The 20,061-nt window shown below is 35.9% G+C and overlaps 1 protein-coding gene across 5 annotated transcripts in view; it reads right to left on the bottom strand.

The window, feature by feature from the left end:
- Window positions 1-9,881: 9,881 nt before the first annotated feature.
- Window positions 9,882-20,061, bottom strand: part of BANK1 (B cell scaffold protein with ankyrin repeats 1) — a 319,844-nt gene continuing 309,664 nt past the window's right edge. For 4 of the 5 annotated variants that reach the window (XM_001108807.5, XM_078002032.1, XM_078002031.1 and 1 more), the window contains 4 exons: window positions 13,281-13,310; window positions 12,186-12,241; window positions 10,855-10,919; window positions 9,882-10,599 (listed from right to left, as the gene is read on the bottom strand). In XM_001108807.5, coding sequence (XP_001108807.4) covers window positions 10,860-10,919; window positions 12,186-12,241; window positions 13,281-13,310 — 146 coding nt within the window. In that variant the 3' untranslated portion in view covers window positions 9,882-10,599; window positions 10,855-10,859. The remainder of the gene's footprint in view (window positions 10,600-10,854; window positions 10,920-12,185; window positions 12,242-13,280; window positions 13,311-20,061) is intronic. The other variant, XM_078002029.1, reaches the window with a different exon arrangement.

Raw genomic sequence — 20,061 nt, 5'->3', positions numbered from 1 at the left:
TGGAACATATCTCAAAATAGTAAGAGTTATTTATGACAAACCCACAGCCAATATCATACTGAATGGGCAAAAACTGGAAGCATTCCCTTTGAAAACTGGCACAAGACAGGGATGCCCTTTCTCCGCACTCCTATTCAACATAGTGTTGGAAGTTCTGGCTAGGGCAATCAGGCAAGAGAAAGAAATAAATGGTATTTAGTTAGGAAAAGAAGAAGTCATATTGTCCCTGTTTGCAGATGACATGATTGTATATTTAGAAAACCCCATCACCTCAGCCCAAAATCTCATTAAGCTGATAAGCAACTTCAGCAAAGTCTCAGGATGCAAAATTAATGTGCAAAAATCACAAGCATTCTTATACACCAGTAACAGACAAGCAGAGAGCCAAATCATGAATGAAATCCCATTCACAATTGCTTCAAAGAGAATAAAATACCTAGGAATCCAACTTACAAGGTATGTAAAGGACCTCTTCAAGGAGAACTACAAACCACTGCTCAGTGAAATAAAAGAGGACACAAACAAATGGAAGAACATACCATGTTCATGGATAGGAAGAATCAATATCGTGAAAATGGCCATACTGCCCAAGGTAATTTATAGATTCAATGCCATTCCCATCAAGCTACCAATGACTTTCTTCACTGAATTGGAAAAAACTGCTTTAAAGTTCATATGGAACCAAAAACGAGCCTGCATTGCCAAGACAATCCTAAGTCAAAAGAACAGAGTTGGAGGCATCACGCTACCTGACTTCAAACTATACTACAAAGCTACAGGAACCAAAACAGCATGGTACTGGTACCAAAACAGAGATATAGACCAATGGAACACAACAGAGTCCTCAGAAATAATACCACACATCTACAGCCATCGGATCTTTGACAAACCTGAAGAAAACAAGAAATGAGGAAAAGATTCCCTATTTAATAAATGGTGCTGGGAAAATTGGCTAGCCATAAGTAGAAAGCTGAAACTGGATCCTTTCCTTACTCCTTATATGAAAGTTAATTCAAGATGGATTAGAGAGTTAAATGTTAGACCGAATACCATAAAAACCCTAGAAGAAAACCTAGGTAATACCATTCAGGACATAGGCATGGGCAAGGACTTCATGTCTAAAACACGAGAATAAGTCAATTTTCTAAGGTCACACAACCAGTAAGTATTAGAGTTGGGATCTGAGTGCAGGCATTTGCAGCTCACATCATTAAACATGTTAACTGAGGATTTAGCAGTACTGCATGCTTTCTCCTATGGAAGGTGATCCATACATATATATTAAGTGGAAATGAACGCACAGTGTGTTCATGGAGGTGATTTGTTTTCTGTTTACTTCCATGGCAACTTGATGAGCACAGTTGCCTGAGACATGTGGACGTTACCCTTCTATTGAGTGGAAGAATGTATTATATGTAGATATATAGTTTGTATTAATATATTTATATATATATTTATTGGAAGTTCACTTTTATATATGTTTACAATAAATGTAAATAATAGAAGTAGCACCATTGTTCCTAGAAATAAACATGTTCTGTATATATTATTCTCTCTCTATATCCTATAGAGTACTATCTATATCTCTCTTTTTTCTAGGACCAGTGGTGTTACTTCCATCATTTTTCATGGTTTTAACTGTTTTTCAAATAAATGTTCTGTCATATTCCAAATAAGGTTGCTCTTTCTTCCGTTCTCATTTTAGAGGCTAAAATTTCACAAATGTTGTCTTTTCTGGCTGCAGAAGTGGCTTGTTTTCAGGAAAGCATAATGCTTGCATATATGTTACCTTTTTCAAAAAGGTGAGGAAGCAGATAGTTTTCATAGTCATAGATGGATTGTTTGCCATTTTTTGGCATGGTTCTTTATGTTAAATACAAAGAGATCACCGATGATTAATATTCAAACGTGAAGGTGTACAAATATCTCTGTCAAGGTAACACAGTTTATAGAAGCTAGAGTGAGAAGCACAAATGGAGATCATAAGTAAGGTTCTTATGCCCTTCCATGTCACTGTTAATGGCAGGTCATCTGCCAGGATTCCCCTAGTTAGCTGATGCAGAAGATCTGGTAGGTACAGGAAATGACTTGCCACGTCTGAATTACTGAACACCTCATTTTACATTATGACAAATGCCAATGTCTTGCAAGAGAGCTCAGGGGTCCCTAGCAGATGCTTTCATTTTAGTGCCAGGCTGAATGCCAAGACATCAGTTCACACTTCCCTGAATCCCTCGTCTTTCTTTTGCTTGAACGAAGACAAGAGAAAACACTAGGGGCAACACTGAGGCACCTTTATCATCATTCATATGACATGTCCATCCCCATCTTAGAAAATGAAAGAGACCATCTTTCAGAAATTGTTGGTTGATTTGACAATGGAGAATACCTCTCTCTGAGGGTCACCTATTCCTATAAAGGGCAAAAAGGCAGTCTGAACAAAGCAACTATGACACCAGATTCCATGGAGTGGGAAATTGCTTCAGTGTTTGATGAACACTGAAGAACATTGTGTTCTACATTTCAGTGTAGAGCATTTCTTCATGGTCTCACACCAAGTTTGAGTGGAACCAAGCTTGATGTTGAAGACATAATAAAAGGATCGTATAGCAGAAATTATAGTGTTTTATCTAGAAACATGTTTACTAATTGATTTGTTTGAAGATAAAAGATACCTATCAGCTTCATTTTATTGAGAGAACCTAACCTTAATATTTGCAAAATTCAGAACTTAATCTTTACTTTATGTTAACCAAGTGCAAATCTTGAATGCCAAATAAATGTCATGCATACCACCATTCCTCCCACCCTCCACACTATTATCCATGGCAGACATCACTAGTTGATCATGACACAGATTCCCACTGAACCCACTGCAATTCGACACATCATCCCAGTCACCCCTCAGCCAGTCTTTCTTTTCTCACTCAGTGGAAAATGAGGCCAACTTACATATATGTAAAATGTAAGCCAGTGTTTATCAAACTTAATGGGTTTATTTCAGGATTATTTCATTTTCAATACTTTGATACACATATAATATGCTATTTATAATGAAATAAAATACTTAGTACTTCAATAACCCACATGATCACAGAATCTCATTTTAATACAATACCGGCCACCCACTGTGCCCATGAATTCCTTGGAACACAACTTGGAAGATATTGCTAGAATACCTTACCAGTCCTGGAGTTATCTACTTGTGGCTTCTGATGTTTATTGGTGATCCAGGTGGTCATTCAATATTTTGTAATCATTATTTTTTTTTGTAATGGTATAGATTTGAATCAAATGCTGTAAGGCTATGTATAAGAGCCACTCAGAAAACAAGCCAGCTTAAAATGTCCCACCGTACTAACATTTCAAAGAGGATTACTTCTTTTTTTATTTTATTTTATTTATTTATTTTTTTTACCATTTTAAAAAATTATACTTTAAGTTCTAGGGTACATGTGCATAACGTGCAGGTTTGTTACATATGTATACTTGTGCCATGTTGGTGTGCTGCACCCATCAACTCGTCAGCACCCATCAACTCATCATTTAAATCAGGCATAACACCCAATGCAATCCCTCCTCCCTACCCCCTCCGCATAATAGGCCCCGGTGTGTGATGTTCCCCTTCCTGAGTCCAAGTGATTTCATTGTTCAATTCCCACCTATGAGTGAGAACATGCAGTGTTTGGTTTTCTGTTCTTGCGATAGTTTGCTGAGGATAATGGTTTCCAGCTGCATCCATGTCCCTACAAAGGACAGGTACTCATCCTTCTTTATGGCTGCATAGTATTCCATGGTATATATGTGCCACATTTTCTTAATCCAGTCTGTCACTGATGGACATTTGGGTTGATTCCAAGTCTTTGCTATTGTGAATAGTGCAGCAATAAACATATGTGTGCATGTGTCTTTATAGCAGCATGATTTATAATCCTTTGGGTATATACCCAGTAATGGGATGGCTGGGTCATATGGTATTTCTAGTTCCAGATCCTTAAGGAATCGCTATAGTGTTTTCCACAATGGTTGAACCAGCTTACAATCCCACCAACAGTGTAAAAGTGTTCCTATTTCTCCACATCCTCTCCAGCACCTGTTGTTTCCTGACTTTTTAATGATTGCCATTCTAACCGGTGTGAGATGGTATCTCACTGTGGTTTTGATTTGCATTTCTCTGATGGCCAGTGATGATGAGCATTTTTTCGTGTGTCAGCTGTATGAATGTCTTCTTTTGAGAAATGTCTGTTCATATCCTTTGCCTACTTTTGGATGGGGTTGTTTGGTTTTTCCGTGTAAATTTGTATGAGTTCTTTGTAGGTTCTGGATAGTAGCCCTTTGTCAGATGAGTAGATTGCAAAAATTTTCTCCCATTCTGTAGGTTGCCGGTTCACTCTGATGGTAGTTTCTTTTGCTGTGCAGAAGCTCTTTAGTTTAATTAGATCCCATTTGTCAATTCTGGCTTTTGTTGCCGTTGCTTTTGGTGTTTTAGACATGAAGTCCTTGCCCATGTCTAGGTCCTGAATGGTATTACCTAGGTTTTCTTCTAGGGTTTTTATGGCTTTAGGTCTAATATTTAAGTCTCTAATGCATCTTGAATTAATTTTCATATAAAGAGTAAGGAAAGGATCCAGTTTCAGCTTTCTACTTATGGCTAGCCAATTTTCCCAGCACCATTTATTAAATAGGGAATCCTTTCCTCATTTCCTGTTTTTCTCTCAGGTTTGTCAAAGATCAGATGGCTGTAGATGTGTGGTATTATTTCTGAGGACTCTGTTGTGTTCCATTGGTCTATATCTCTGTTTTGGTACCAGTACCATGCTGTTTTGGTTCCTGTAGCTTTGTAGTATAGTTTGAAGTCAGGTAGTGTGATGCCTCCAACTTTGTTCTTTTGACTTAGGATTGTCTTGGCAATGCAGGCTCTTTTGTGGTTCCATATGAACTTTAAAGCAGTTTTTTCCAATTCTGTGAAGAAAGTCATTGGTAGCTTGGTGGGAATGGCATTGAATCTATAAATTACCTTGGGCAGTATGGCCATTTTCACGATATTGATTCTTCCTACTGTTCTTCCATTTGTTTGTGTCCTCTTTTATTTCACTGAGCAGTGGTTTGTAGTTCTCCTTGAAGAGGTCCTTTACATACCTTGTAAGTCAGATTTCTAGGTATTTTATTCTCTTTGAAGCAATTATGAATGGGATTTCATTCATGATTTGGCTCTCTGTTTGTCCTTACTGGTGTATAGGAAAGCTTGTGATTTTTGCACATTAATTTTGTATCCTGAGACTTTGCTGAAGTTGCTTATCAGCTTAATGAGATTTTGGGCTGAGGTGATGGGGTTTTCTAAATATACAATCATGTCATCTGCAAACAGGGACAATTTGACTTCTTCTTTTCCTAACTGAATACCCTTTATTTCTTTCTCTTGCCTGATTGCCCTAGCCAGAACGTCCAACACTATGTTGAATAGGAGTGGGGAGAAAGGGCATCCCTGTCTTGTGCCAGTTTTCAAAGGGAATGCTTCCAGTTTTTGCCCATTCAGTATGATATTGGCTGTGGGTTTGTCATAAATAGCTCTTACTATTTTGAGATATGTTCCATCAATATCGAATTTATTGAGAGTTTTTAGCATGAAGGGCTGTTGAATTTTGTGAAAGGCCTTTTCTGCATCTATTGAGATAATCATGTGGTTTTTGTCTTTGGTTCTGTTTATATGCTGGATTACGTTTATTGATTCGCGTCTGTTGAACCAGCCTTGCTTCCCAGGGATGAAACTCACTTCATCATGGTGGATAAGCTTTTTGATGTGCTGCTGCATTCGGTTTGCCAGTATTTTATTGAGGATTTTTGCATCGATGTTCATCAGGGATATTGGTCTAAAATTCTCTTTTTTGTTGTGTCTCTGCCAGGCTTTGGTATCAGGATGATATTGGGCTCATAAAATGAGTTAGGGAGGATTCCCTCTTTTTCTATTGATTCGAATAATTTTAGAAGGATTGGTAACAGCTCCTCCTTGTACCTCCAGTAGAATTCGGCTGTGAATCCGTCTGGTCCTGGACTGTTTTTGGTTGGTAGGCTATTAATTATTGTCTCAATTTCAGAGCCTGCTATTGGTCTATTCAGGGATTCAAATTCTTCCTGGTTTAGTGTTGGGAGACTGTAAGTGTCCAGGAAATTATCCATTTCTTCTAGGTTTTCTAGTTTATTTGAATAGAGGTGTTCATTGTATTCTCTGATGGTAGTTTGTATTTCTGTGGGGTCAGTGGTGATATCCCTTGTATCATTTTTTATTGCGTCTATTTGATTCTTCTCTCTTTTCTTCTTTATTAGTCTTGCTAGCGGTCTATCAATTTTGTTGATCTTTTCAGAAAACCAGATCCTGGATTCATTGATTTTTTTGGAGAGTTTTTTGTGTCTCTATGTCCTTCAGTTCTGCTCTGACCTTAGTTATTTCTTGCCTTCTGCTAGCTTTTGAATGTGTTTGCTCTTGCTTCTCTAGTTCTTTTAATTGTAATGTTAGGGTGTCAATTTTAGATCGTTCCTGCTTTCTCTTGTGGGCATTTAGTGCTATAAATTTCCCTCTACACACTGCTTTAAATGTGTCCCAGAGATTCTGGTATTTTGTGTCTTTGTTCTCATTGGTTTCAAAGAACATCTTTCTTTCTGCCTTCATTTCATTATGTACCCAGTAGCCATTCAGGAGCAGGTTGTTCAGTTTCCATGTAGTTGAGTGGTTTTGATTGATTTTTTTAGTGTTGAGTTCTAGTTTGATTGCACTGTGGTCTGAGAGGCGGTTTGTTATAATTTCTGCTCTTGTACATTTGCTGAGGAGTGCTTTACTTCCAACTATGTGGTCAATTTTGGAATAAGTGCAATGTGGTGTTGAGAAGAATGTATATTCTGTTTATTTGGGGTGGAGAGTTCTGTAGATGTCTATTAGGTCTCCTTGGTGCAGAGTTGAGTTCAATTCCTGGATATCCTTGTTAAGTTTCTGTCTTGTTGATCTGTGTAATGTTGACAGTGGGGTGTTGAAGTTTCCCATTATTATTGTATGGGAGTCTATGTCTCTTTGTAAGTCTCTAAGGACTTGCTTTATGAATCTGAGTGCTCCTGTATTGGGCACATATATATTTAGGATAGTTAGCTCTTCCTGATGAATTAATCCCTTTACCATTATGTAATGGCCTTCTTTGTCTCTTTTGATCTTTGACTTTGTTTACCTACTTAAGCCTCAGCAATGGTGGGTGCCCCTCCCCTAGCCTTGCTGCCACCTTGCAGTTAGATCTCAGACTGCTGTGGTAGCAATGAGGGAGGCTCTGTGGGCATGGGACCCTCTGGGCCAGGTGTGGGATATAATATCCTGGTGTGCCATTTGCTAAGACCCTTGGTAAAGCACAGTATTAGGGTGGGAGTTACCCGATTTTCCAGGTGTTGTGTGTCTCAGTTTCCCTTGGCTAGGAAAAGGGACTCCTTTCCCCCTTGTGCTTCGCAGGTGAGGTGATGTCTCGCCCTGCTTCAGCTCTCACTGTTCAGGCTGCAGCAGCTGACCAGCACTGATTGTCCGGCACTCCCCAGTGAGATGAACCTGGTACCTCAGTTGAAAATGCAGAAATCACCCGTCCTCTGTGTCACTCGCACTGGGAGCTGGAGGCTGGAGCTGTTCCTATTCGGCCATTTTGCTCCCGACTCCGAGGATTATTTCTTGCAAACTATCTTCCTTGACCATTTACGGTGGGCGAAAGTTCTAAGAACTTACATCACATTTAAGTAGAGTGATCAGGCATCTCTGTTTATGCCTGAGGCAGTTCCAGTTTATGCCTGGTTTTTCATTGTAATCATTAATAGTACTCCATTTTATGATCCGAAGTGTCCTCCTTGGATGATAAATTAATTACATGTCCTCCCTACCTTTAACTCTCAAACAATTTGTACCAATGTTGGTATTATTACTCCCATTTTATCAATGATAAAATAGGGCTCAGGATATGGAAAAACTCTTTGTTCACACAGCTAGTGCATAGCTGAGACAAGATTCAAACTAGCTTGGTTTTACTTCAAAGTTCATGCTCTTGAATGTAGTAGTACACTGCTCATTTAAACACATAATGTCACTAAATACCCACAAAATTATGTAAGGAACATTATCATCTGCATTGTGAAGATGAGAATATTGATGAAATGATACACTATCATTTATAAATTTGAGGTCTAAGGTATTGAGAATCTTACCCTTTGCGTTCTTTTATGTGGTTGCCCTATTTTTAAGATTGAACTCCACAAAATAAGCAGGCTAACAAGTATAGCTGGTAGGTATAGCTACAGAGAAGGCTGTGAATAGGGGCTCATATCAGCTTTGTGCTAATCAGCTGGGATTCACTAAATTAGGCTTATGATGCAGAGCTCTCTTCTAAATATTTATCCTTTAGAAAAGCAGTATGAAGTGAAAATTCAGGTAAGTCCCAGTTATTAAAATCAGACACCCTGAGCATTAGAGAAAACAAGAAGGAACTCAGATGAGCAAATACTTTGTGCACAAATAGAATATAATGACTCAGATTACAAGGCCATTGTCACGAAAAAATACAGAGTAGTCTCATTTTCTAAAAATTAGAGGTTCCATTGGCAGAATACTTGTAATGTTGATTCATGAAAATATATTAGACTCATCCATTTTTTGAATACTGTTTTTAGTGATCCATTTAAGCTTAAGCCATATGCATTTCAGAATAATGACATTTACTTATTCTATCATAGGGGTTTCTACCTTCAGAAAATTCTGTATAAAGTTAACTGATTTTATTTTAGCAACATAGCTTTAAGGATGAGTCCCATTTTACTTTATAGTCTAAATCAAGGTTTCCCAGTCTCAAAACTCTTGACAGTTTGGACTGGATAACTCTTTTTCTTGCATATTATAGGATGTTTATCAGCATTCCTGGTCTATACATACTAGATGCCAGAAGCACCTCTTCCTCAGTCATGAAAATAATAAATGTCTCCAGATATTGCCAAATGTCCGGAGCAGCCTAATTATCTCACTTAAGAATCTACCAGTTTAAATGCTTCCTCTTTGTTTTCCTAGAAAATTGACTAGGTAGAAAATAAGCAAGTTAATATTCAAAATAAAACTCTTTTGATAACATTCAATACCATTTCAAACTTCTCTCGAACTCAGAGTGCTGGTAAATTTAATAACCTAAGGAAGGGGATGGCTCTTGGCTTAAGTTAGGAGTAATGGCTTGGGAATATATTTAATTTGAAGAAGGGATGATGAAAAAGATAAGATATACAAACTCTGAAAATTCAGTTCAAAATCTTCAGAAGATTTTGCATTTGGGCCTTTCCTTTCTGGCAGTGGCTATGGCTCTTTTAGAAATGCTCCAAATCTCCAAGGAAATGTCTTATTTCTTTTTCTTATCTTTGGATGGGACAGCCCACAGAAATGGAGGCTTAGTGGGTGAAAGGACATACCAGTTCTTGAAAGGTTGGATGTAAAACTATGGACTGAATTTCCAAATATCATAATTAAAAGCATTTTTTTTTGTTAAGGATTAATCAAGCTACTATATTATTTTTTAAAACTTGTGCTTATTTTGAGAATGTTAACAGTCATAAGAAACCCATGACAAGTGTTTCGTAACATGGCTTTAAATATATATTCATGTCACTGTTTAGAAGCTAGAAAAAAATCAATTGTGTTTACTATATGAGCCCTTTACAGTGATATTAATCAAGTTTATTTATTTTAAACAATTTTTGGTAGACTTCCCCCTTTAAGCCGGTAAGCAGAAAAATTTATTGGCCAATACTCCACCTGATCTTAGCCAAAAGGTCGAGAAGTGATTTTATTGGTTAATTCTCATAAATTTACTTTAAAAACTCAGACATAGCTTTAAACATTCAATTTATTTGTGGCATTTGTACATGAAAATTATAGTATGATAAAATTGCGTTGTATTCTAAGCCAGTAAATTGTTTCTAAGAAATAGGTTGATAAAATTGCAAGTCTTAATACAAAGGTAGGTTGTGAAAATGTATATTAATTTGAGATAAGAAAAGTTTTCAAATAATAATGTTTTCAGGGTTACATGTAAATAGACACTAAGTAAGACAAGTTTCTGCAAACATGATGTCAGAACTCTGAATGTGAGAAATTCAGAAAATGAACCAGCTACTTAAAAAGCAAAAATGTGCTCAGTAAATTTGCATTTTCATGGTTATTCTAAGGAAAGGAGGAATAATCTGTTGAGGTTAGTGCCCTCAAGCAGACCCCATAACTTTGCTACACAGCATTTAACTTCTCTGTGCTGTTTTCTTTTAATTTTCAAAATGGAAATTAGCTGCTTCAGTGGTGAAGCGCATTGTAAAATGCAAGAATTTTCACGTAATGCAATTACTGTATGGTATTGTGTTTTAATATTAATATACCCATATGAAGCAGGTATAATGCCAATAAATTCTGCCAATAACAAATTCTGAAACCTGAAGGTTTGTTTCTGCTTTCATAGTATGGATTTGCTCTAAAGAGAGCAGGCAATCCAAATGCAAGCTTGCTTCACCCTGAAAGCAAAATGTCCGTAGATTCTTGAGTTTCATTATAATAACCTGGAAATGAGATAATAGGAAATGTATTAGTGAATAATAGCTCATCAATTTAAATTGTTTAGTTGGCATTAAATCACCCCTATACATAAATCTTTCTACAGAGCAATAACCTTTAGCTTGAAAAATACATGTTAATCCTTTCAGGAAAAGACAATGAATATTTAAAGAATTCTGTTTTTTAGACAAATGATTCCTTTAAGTCCCTAACAACGCTGCTTTAGGTTTTCTAAAAAATATACATAGCTAATATTTTACCTTCTTCAATGATCTTTCTTGCAACAGAAACCAAATTCCTTTTCAACTTGGGGCTGAGCAGGAAGCTGAAAAAAAAAAAGATACACAGCTAGCATTTCTCAATTTGTCTCTATTTTAAGGTTGAACAAAGAAATATGACAAAGTTATAGTTGCCTTTCACAGCCATGGAAAAACAGCTTTGCAGAGACAACTGGCAAGACAATCTTCCATTTTAAAAGGAAACAGAATCATTGTAAAGTTCAATTGCACCCAAGTCCTTGAATTCAACTTTTCTTTCCATTTTGAAGGAGAACAGTTTAAGCATTGGGAATGTGTATTCTTTTCCTCTTATTCAAAATCTTCTTTCCAAAATATATGCCATGCTTGTGTAGTCCTTCAGCTCTTATAGAAGAATCTTTGGTTGATATTTTCATGAGCCCTAAGGCCATAGTGCACCCCACAATTTTGCTACATTCGAATGAGTTTAATGAGTCTATAGTATATATATTATATAGTGTATACATATATACACATACGCACAGCTTGGTGGTGGGCTACAGAAGAATACAGAATGCAAATACTTCAATTAGTTTTTAAGGGTGAATGATTTTATGATTACTTATGACTTATTTGAAATATACAAGGAGCTTAAAGGGTTATTAAACTTTGGAAAATTAAAATTCATTAGAAGAACTTAGCAAAGACTCTAATTTAGGATTTTAGCAAGAAATCCAGCTGCTACATGACCCTTGGTAGCAGTGCAAGTGTGTTACATCATATATGCAGATAATTGGAATAACGTTATTTTTATGAAGAAAAACTGTAGTCAGGACATTATCAGTGTTGTCTTGAATTGGTCTTGGTTTTCCGTTGCTGCTGTCTTTGCTTAGTGTCATCATTAGCTTCTCGTTAGCAGTTTATTTTCAGTTAACTCTAGGATGTGAAGTAATGCATATTTAAATCAATAATATTTTGGGGCTATATTTTCCCTACTAACGTCCTAGTGTTTAAGGACTATATACATTGTGATTCAAACACAGTAGACTCACTATATTTCTATTGTTAAAACACATGTATTGATAATTCCTCTAAGATGTTTTTGGTCTGTACATGTTGAATTTAGCCACACTTTAGCCTCAGTGGCTTTTTCCTTTGAGTTCCCTCTTTGTTTTTTTCCAAATAATTTCCTTAAATTACTGCTCATAGATTTTGTATACAAAGGCACACCTGACCTATTTTGTTCATATTTGTTAGAATGTTTAAAAGCACAGACAGGATAGAAGGCTCTCGTGTTCTTTTTTAACCAAGTTATTTCTTTGCATTTTATAGAAATCAAAATAAATACAACCTACCTTATTGCTGAAGGGTATGTTATGAAACATATTTTCATTGTGGACAGTTTCTTTACCTAGAAATACAAACTTAGTTATTACCTCTTTCTTCATTCACAAATTCGATGATTCATTTATTCAGTACTTCTTAAAAATGATTTCTACAAAGGTAGGATATGGGTGAAAAGAAGAATTACTAGAAAGATAAAAGGGGGATATTGAAAATGCACCCTTGGCATGTGCTGTTAATTTATCCTGCCCATGTGGATTGACTTGGGTAGGATACTGAGGACCCCCAGGAGTCACTTGAGTTTAGAAACAATCTTTCCAACACCTCCACTTGATTACTCCTTCCTTTTCTTTTCCACGTTCACCAGGATTGGCCAATTACAAAACACACTTCCATGAAAACCTGCGCCTTCTACTCCCTGTTCTCCTAGACTACTGCTCCTCCTGACTTTATCACTGGTATTCCATTTCTCATCCCAGCCACAGGGCTCAGTTCTATGTCTTTTTCATTCTCACAGTCAGTGCTTTGGTCCAGGCTGTGGACAGTTGCTTCTAGAATATTCAACAGCTCCCTAGCTGACCTCTAGCTCCTCCTTCCTCTCCCAGTATTCAGCACACAATCCCCCCATCACATGGAAATGAATGGAAATGAGTTACTCTCTCAAGTGTTTCTCAAATTTCATTTGCTTTATCAATAACTCCCAAGTATCAAGCATGAGATTCCATTTACATATATCATTATCAGTCTTTATAGCAATTCCCCATGGTATGGTGCTTATCTACATTTTGCATATGAGAAAACCGAGGCCCACAGAGCTTAAGTGACTTGCCATAGGTCACAATTAGTAAGTTAGGAACAGCAGGATCAATCAAGAATTCCAAACTCACGGTCCTTTTATTATGTTGTGATGCCTTCAGTGTTTCTATTTTATAGTCGCTTCACGTTTATTTTGGATGTCAAGTCTTTTTGCATATAAATACAAAATCTATGTGTATTTTTACACTGACTTGCCTTTACACTGACATTAGGTTTACATTAATATTGAAATTGATTTACTCTGTACTTTGTTTTAGTCTTCGATCCTTCAATAAATACCAAGCACTTACCAACTGGATGGTGCACAATGGTGAGTTTATCTAGAAGACAAAAAAAAAAAAAAAAAAAAAAAAAGCATGTTCTACTGAGTTTTTTCAATATTTATCTTAAATTTTTTCTCGCTTCTTTTTTCATTGTTGGACTACTTCTTGTCTTTGAGGTCGCCATGAAATCTCACAATCTGATCTAAAAATATCAACCCCAAATTTCTCTACCTCCAGCCACTGTGAGTGAAACCATGCCTTTTATTAGTTTTGTCCTTTTCTCTCCCAACCTTTGTCTCAAGGTATTATGATTTTAGATATGTTTGATATTAACACAAGCTTGCTGCCCTGTCTTGATATTCCCCTAGCTTGAGCTACTTCATTCTTTTTTGAAATCAACTTTATTCAGGAATAATTACATACAATTCAACTATTTATAAGGAAAGAGGTTGATGATTTTTGAGAAATATATGTGGCCATGTACTCACCAACTTAATTAGGATAGAGACCATTTTTATCTCCATAATTTATTCCCTAATTCCCCCTTATGTCAATCTTCACTCAAATATTACTCATGGCAACCCCTGATCTGATTTTGTTGCAGTAGGTAGCTAGCCAGGCATGAGTGAGGCAGGAGAGGGCTCCACATCACCCACCAGGAATGTCAGGCGACCATCAGGTGATAGTTCGGCAGTTATCATACTGCCTTTCTAAAAATGATAATTGGCAGCCTGTGCCAGGGAGAGACAATTTGCTGATGGTCCAGAGTTGTCTCACTAAAGTGGGGAGGCAATTTGCTGATGGTCCAGAGTTGTCTCACTAAAGTCCAGAGTTGTCTCATCACAGATGCCAGGCAGAGGCAATTTCCCAATCAGATAAAAACACTTGAAATTGGTAATTAACTTCCAATAAATTCTCAGGAATTAGGTGAGTGAGCTCCAGCATGCACATTAAGAGACAATATGGTGGAGTATGACCTTCCAGGGGCATTACACTGGAAAAGAAAAGAAAGCCTCAGGTGGGGATGCATACAACTTTCTGAACACACTGCGCATGCTCACCTCCCACATGTAAGGAGGACACCGTGCATGTGGGCAGCTCAATCTTAGGGAAGAATGAAGGGAAATGTGTGCAAGACGCTGGAAGTTGGCCAGCATATAAAGTCTTAGGATCAAGGTTAAACAGGGAACTTGACCTCCACAGTGCCTGCTTTGGTCTGTTTCAAGTGTACTTTTCTTTCCTTCCTCCTCTAAAGCTTTTTAATAAACTTCCACTCCTGCTCTGAAACTTGCCTCAGTCTCTTTTTCTGCCTTATGCCCCTCTGTCAAACTCTTTCTTCTGAGGAGACAAGAATTGAGGTTGCTGCAGACCTGTATGGATTTGCTGCTGGTAACCTGGATATTCACCACCCCTAACAATTTCTACTTCTATAATTTTGTCTAGATTAGTTTTATCTAGAATTCCAGATAGATGGAATACCACAGCATGTAGTATTCCTTTGTGTCTGATTCCCTTGTGTCTGATCCATCCTTTTTGTCTGTTATCTTTCACTCAGTATGTGTAATGTTTGTGAGATTCATTTATATTATTGTTACAATAGTAAGTATTCCTTTTTATTGCTAAATAGTATTCCACAGTATAAATGTATCACAGTATAATCATGTATTCTTCTATTGGACATTTGCATATGTTGTAATAACCCCATTTAATTGTTTCCAGTTTGGATATTATGAATGAAACTGCCATGAACTTTTGTGAAAAAGTCTTCGTGTGAACACAGGCATTTATTTGTTTTGGAAAAAAACCTGGAATGGAATGACTAGATCATATGGTAAGTGCATATTTGACTTCTCCACAGTTATCACTGCACTTTATATTCCCATAAGCAATGCATACAATGCATATCCAGTTCCACATCCTAACTGACAGTCTTCTGAAATGGTAATTCATTATACTTTTTGTGTATTGGTATATCATTGTAGTTGAATTTGTTTTTGCTAATGGTTAATGATATTTAGCATCTTTTCACATGCTTATGGGCCATTTGTTTTCATAAACTAAGACGTGGGTACTAGATGTGCTCTTTGGTGCTGGGCTGTCACTGCCTCTAGGTCCTCTTAGCTGAAAGAGTTAAAGAAATATACATACTTGTACACACAACCATATTTCTATATCTATCTCTCTGTAATTATTTGTTATACTTTTACTTCCAATTCCAGTGCAATACCATAACAGTCATTCTAGCCCTTCTTCTTTCCTTAATTATAACTGATTTCTCAGACAATAAAAAACCTGGCTCTCATTATCCATAATACATTTTTTTTTGCCTATATTCCATTTTGCCTCCTATCTCTGCCTTGTCTTCATTTACTGAATATGCAAAATATTAACAAAGTTCTAAAAGTGAGAATTGTACAAAGAGGTATACTCAGAGGAGTGTGGAATGTTATTTTTTGAGTCAATTTTGGCAAGTTTTTTTTCAAGTAATTTGTCCTTTTTGGTCTAAGTTGTTAAATGTATTGGCAGAAAGTTAATTATATATTTTCTTAGCATTTTTTTTTTTTTTTTGAGATGGAGTCTTGCTCTGCCAACCAGGCTGGAGTGCAGTGGAGCAATCTTGGCTCACTGCAACCTCCACCTCCTAGGTCCAAGCGATTCTCTGGCCTCAGCCTCTGGAGTAGCTGGGATTACAGGCGCATGCCACCGTGCCTTGCTAATTTTTTGTATTTTTAGTAGAGACAGGGTTTCATCATGTTGGCCAGGCTGGTCTTGAACTCTTGACCTCAGGTGATCCACCTGCCTCGGCCTCCCAAAGTGCTGGGATCACAAGCATGAGCCACCGTACCCGGCCAGAGCCACCACACCAGGCCCTTAGTATCTTTTTAATGTCTGTAGGATCTGTTGTAGTAACCCAATTTAATTTCTAATTTAGGTATCTTGTTGTCTTTTTTTTTTCCTTTATCGTTCTTCCCATGGGCTTATCAAATTTATTTATGTTTTCAAACAACTCGCTTTTGATTTTATTTTCTTTTTGTTTATCTCTTTCCTTTTTAACTGATTTCTGATCTTAATTATTTCTCTCTTCTTACCTCTTTTTCAAGGTTTGCTTTTCATTTTCTATTTTTCTAAAGTGGAAACTTAAATCATTGACTTCAAGCTTTTTGTTATTTTCTAGTATAATACTTATAGTAATACATTTCCCTTTAGTTAACTGTTAACTACATACTTGTTTTACCTGCATTCTACAAATTTTGATATGTTTTTCTTCATTACTATTCAGGTTGAAATACTTTCTTATGATTTCTTATTTGACCCTCATATTATTTTGAATGTTATATTTAATTCCTAAATATATTGGGAGATGTTCTAGATATATAATTCCTAACTGATTTCTAATTTACTTCTGTTGTGATAAGAGAATATAAGATTCTAAAAGACTGAAATCTTTTAGGGAATATACTCTGAAGATTTCAGTCTTTAGAAGTTTACTGAAACTTTTTTGATCATCTAGCCTATGTTTCATCTTGGTGAACCTCCATGTATACCTTTAATAAATATGTATTCTGACTTAAAATTTTTTTTTTGTAAATGTCAATTGGGTCAAGTTAGCTGATAGTGTTGTTTAGGTCTTCTGTATCTTTACTGATTTTTGTCTATTTGTTCTATGAATTAGTAAGAAAGAAGTGAAAACATCTCCGAGTACTGTCAGATTTTGCTTCAGGAGTTTTAGTAAAATTCAAATATATAATATAAAATTACTTTATATTATGCAGACATTTAGAATTGCTCTATCTTTCTAGTGAACTGCCTTTTTATCTGTATGTAATATCCTTGTTTATCTTTTGTAATACTCTGTGTTTTGAAATGTATCTTGTGTTATGTTGATATATCCATGCCAGCTTTCTTATGCTTATGATTATTACTATTGTCATAGTAACATTTTACCATACTTTACTTTCAAACTATTTGTGTTTTATATCTAAAACACATGTCTTTTAGACAGCATAATATTGGATATTGCTTTCGTTTCCAGTCTGAAAATGTCTGCATTTAAAAAGAAGCAATTAATTCAGTCACCTTTAACATAATTATGATATGGCTTAGTTAAATACTACCATCTTGTTCTTGGTTCTTCACTTATCCATTTTGTTTATATTCCTCTTTTTGTACTTTCCTGCTTTATTTTTGGTGAATCAAACAGTTTTTTTAAAAAAATCTATTTTATTTCCTCTATGGGTTTCCTAAGTGAACTTCTTATCTATTTTTTAAACTGATTTCTTTCTATTTTTAAAATAAAATATGCACCTTTAACTTAGATTTTGAGACAGTGGTATACCCCTTAGTACTTCATGCCTTATAGTTGACACATCATACTTCTTACTTTACCCTCTCCACTTCCTACTTTATAACTGAATCTTTACACTTCACCACATAACAATTTTGGAAACACATAATTCTATTTATCTGCCTCCATTGTCCTTTGCATGATTGTTTTCATATTTCCTTCTCCATATTATAGAACTTCTAACTTAAGTTTTATTATTTTTGCTTTAAACAGTTGTCTTTGAAGTAATTTATGAGAAAAAAAGGAAAACATAATATTTTATATTTACCTCCTTTCTATAATTTTCAGTATTCTTTTTCCCACAGATTCCCTTGGTGAGAATCTGAGTTTGTTTGTTAACATCCCTTCACCTTGTATGATATTTTTAAGCATTTATTCTACTGTAATTTTGCTGTGAATTATCTCATTTCATTTATCTTAAATGTCTTTATTTTATCACGTTTTTGAGGTATATTTCCTCTGGATTTAGAATTCTAAGTGGTCATTTTTTAGGACTTTAAAGATGTTATTGTCTTGTCGTCAATCCTCCATTGTTTCTAATAATAAATTATTGAATTTTTTTTCCTTTATATGTAATGTGTGTTTCCTCTGGCTGCTTTCAAGAATTTCTTTTTACCTTGGCTTAAAGTAGCTTGAAAATAAATCGCCTAGAAGTCCTTCTTTTAACAATTATGCTAATTTTAATTTTTAAAAGTTTTTTCAACAATATGCAAGTGGTTTGCATTAAATTTGGCAAGGTTTTGGTCATCATTTTTTAAACAAGGTTTTGCCTCTTTTCACTCTTTTCTCCTTCTGGGTTCTAATTACATGCATTTTAAAATGCATTATATTGTCCTAAATGTTGCTGGGACTCTGTTCATTTTTGAAGTCTTTTTATCTCTCTAAAAATCAAATTAGATAATTTCTATTGGTCTGTCTTAATTTTGTTTACTAACTCTTAATTTGTCAACTCCAATTTGATAATAAGTTCATCTGATTAATTTTTATTTATTTTATTGTACTTTTACTTTCTATGCTTTCTACTTGGTTCTTTTATATGGTTTCATTTTTTTTTTCCTGCTGAGATTCCCTATTTATTCCCTCCTTAAAACCACATTTTTCACTAATTCAGTGTTTATAAGAGGTGCTTTAAAGTCTGTTTGCTAAGATCAACAACATCTAACATCTCAGGTTCCGTCTATAGTTTCTTTTTCTTCATTAAGATGACAGTTTCCTGTTTCTTTGTATGTCTTCTTTTTTTAATTGAACACTGGACATTATAGATAATGTGTTGTATATTCCAGATTCTAGAATATTCTTCGGATGACAGTATGTTCTCATTTTAGTAGGCAGCTCAATTACTGGCAAGAACTTATATAGACTTAATTTTATTCTTTTTCACTGTGGGCTTTTTGTGCCCAAGGTGTTTTCTTTTTAAGGTCCTGAGTTTGTAGATTCAGTCAGCCTACAAACTCTGTCTCCAGTATAGATCTTCTTGGGGCTTGGTTTGAGATTTTGCTAGGGCATATCCAGAGTAGATCTTACTCTAAATCCTGGTCCTTACTCATTGCACCTTTTGGGTGTCACAGCAGAATGTCAGATATTTTAAAGAGGTGTTAAGATCTCCCTAATTTGACAGTGCCAGAACTTAAAAATTCCCAGGCTGGCTTTTCCTCAACTCTGCTCAACCTTTAGTGTCTCTCTCTTGCTCTCAATGCCCCAGAAGTTGCTGTCTTGCATGCCTTGACTGTCTTGCTTTGCACAGGTACAGCTCATCTCTCAGCCACAGACTTGTGGAGTGCTTCCCATGGACCTCTTAGGCTACCTCTCTACACAGTCACCTGCTCTCAATGGACCCACCACACACATTCTAGTAGCTTCAGCTGCCCTGAACTAGGATCTCTGCCTTCTCAGTTCAACAGAACTTCTTTGCTTTGCTCAGAGTGTAGTCAGGAAATATTCCTTTGGCAGAGAACTGGGCCATAATAAGAGGCACCTCATGAGTACTGCTTGTCTCTAGAATTATTCATAGTCTTTGGCTACCTATTGTCTGCCTCCTAATATCACTTGCTTCATATATTTGCTCAGTAATAGTGTCTTGTGCAATAGAAAGATTTGTGTAGTATTATTTATTCCAGTGTGACTGAAAGGAGAACTAATTGATTCATAATTAAGGCACCGATAATTAAGAGCATTGATTTTGAATTAAACAGAAATGGTTTCTCACTTCTTATGTGTGTCCTTTAACTTTTTAGTTTAACAGGGCCTCAGTTTCCTTATTTGTAAATCGGAAATATTGCTCACCTCATAAAGTTATTGTAAGAAACAATAATGTATGGGAGATAATAAATGTTAGCTTTTTAATGCTCCTTGATAAAATTATTTGTATGACTTGTAATTTTATAAATCGTTAAAATTTTAATCTTATTCATATTAGAATGGAGGTGTCTGTCACCTATAAGATGGCCCTGTCTTTATGACCTT

Source organism: Macaca mulatta, chromosome 5 (assembly GCF_049350105.2).
Source record: "Macaca mulatta isolate MMU2019108-1 chromosome 5, T2T-MMU8v2.0, whole genome shotgun sequence".
In the NCBI taxonomy this organism is placed as follows: Eukaryota; Metazoa; Chordata; class Mammalia; order Primates; family Cercopithecidae; genus Macaca; species Macaca mulatta.
The sequence above is the reverse complement of the archived record's forward strand: the minus strand, read 5'-3'. Positions and strand labels throughout refer to the sequence as shown.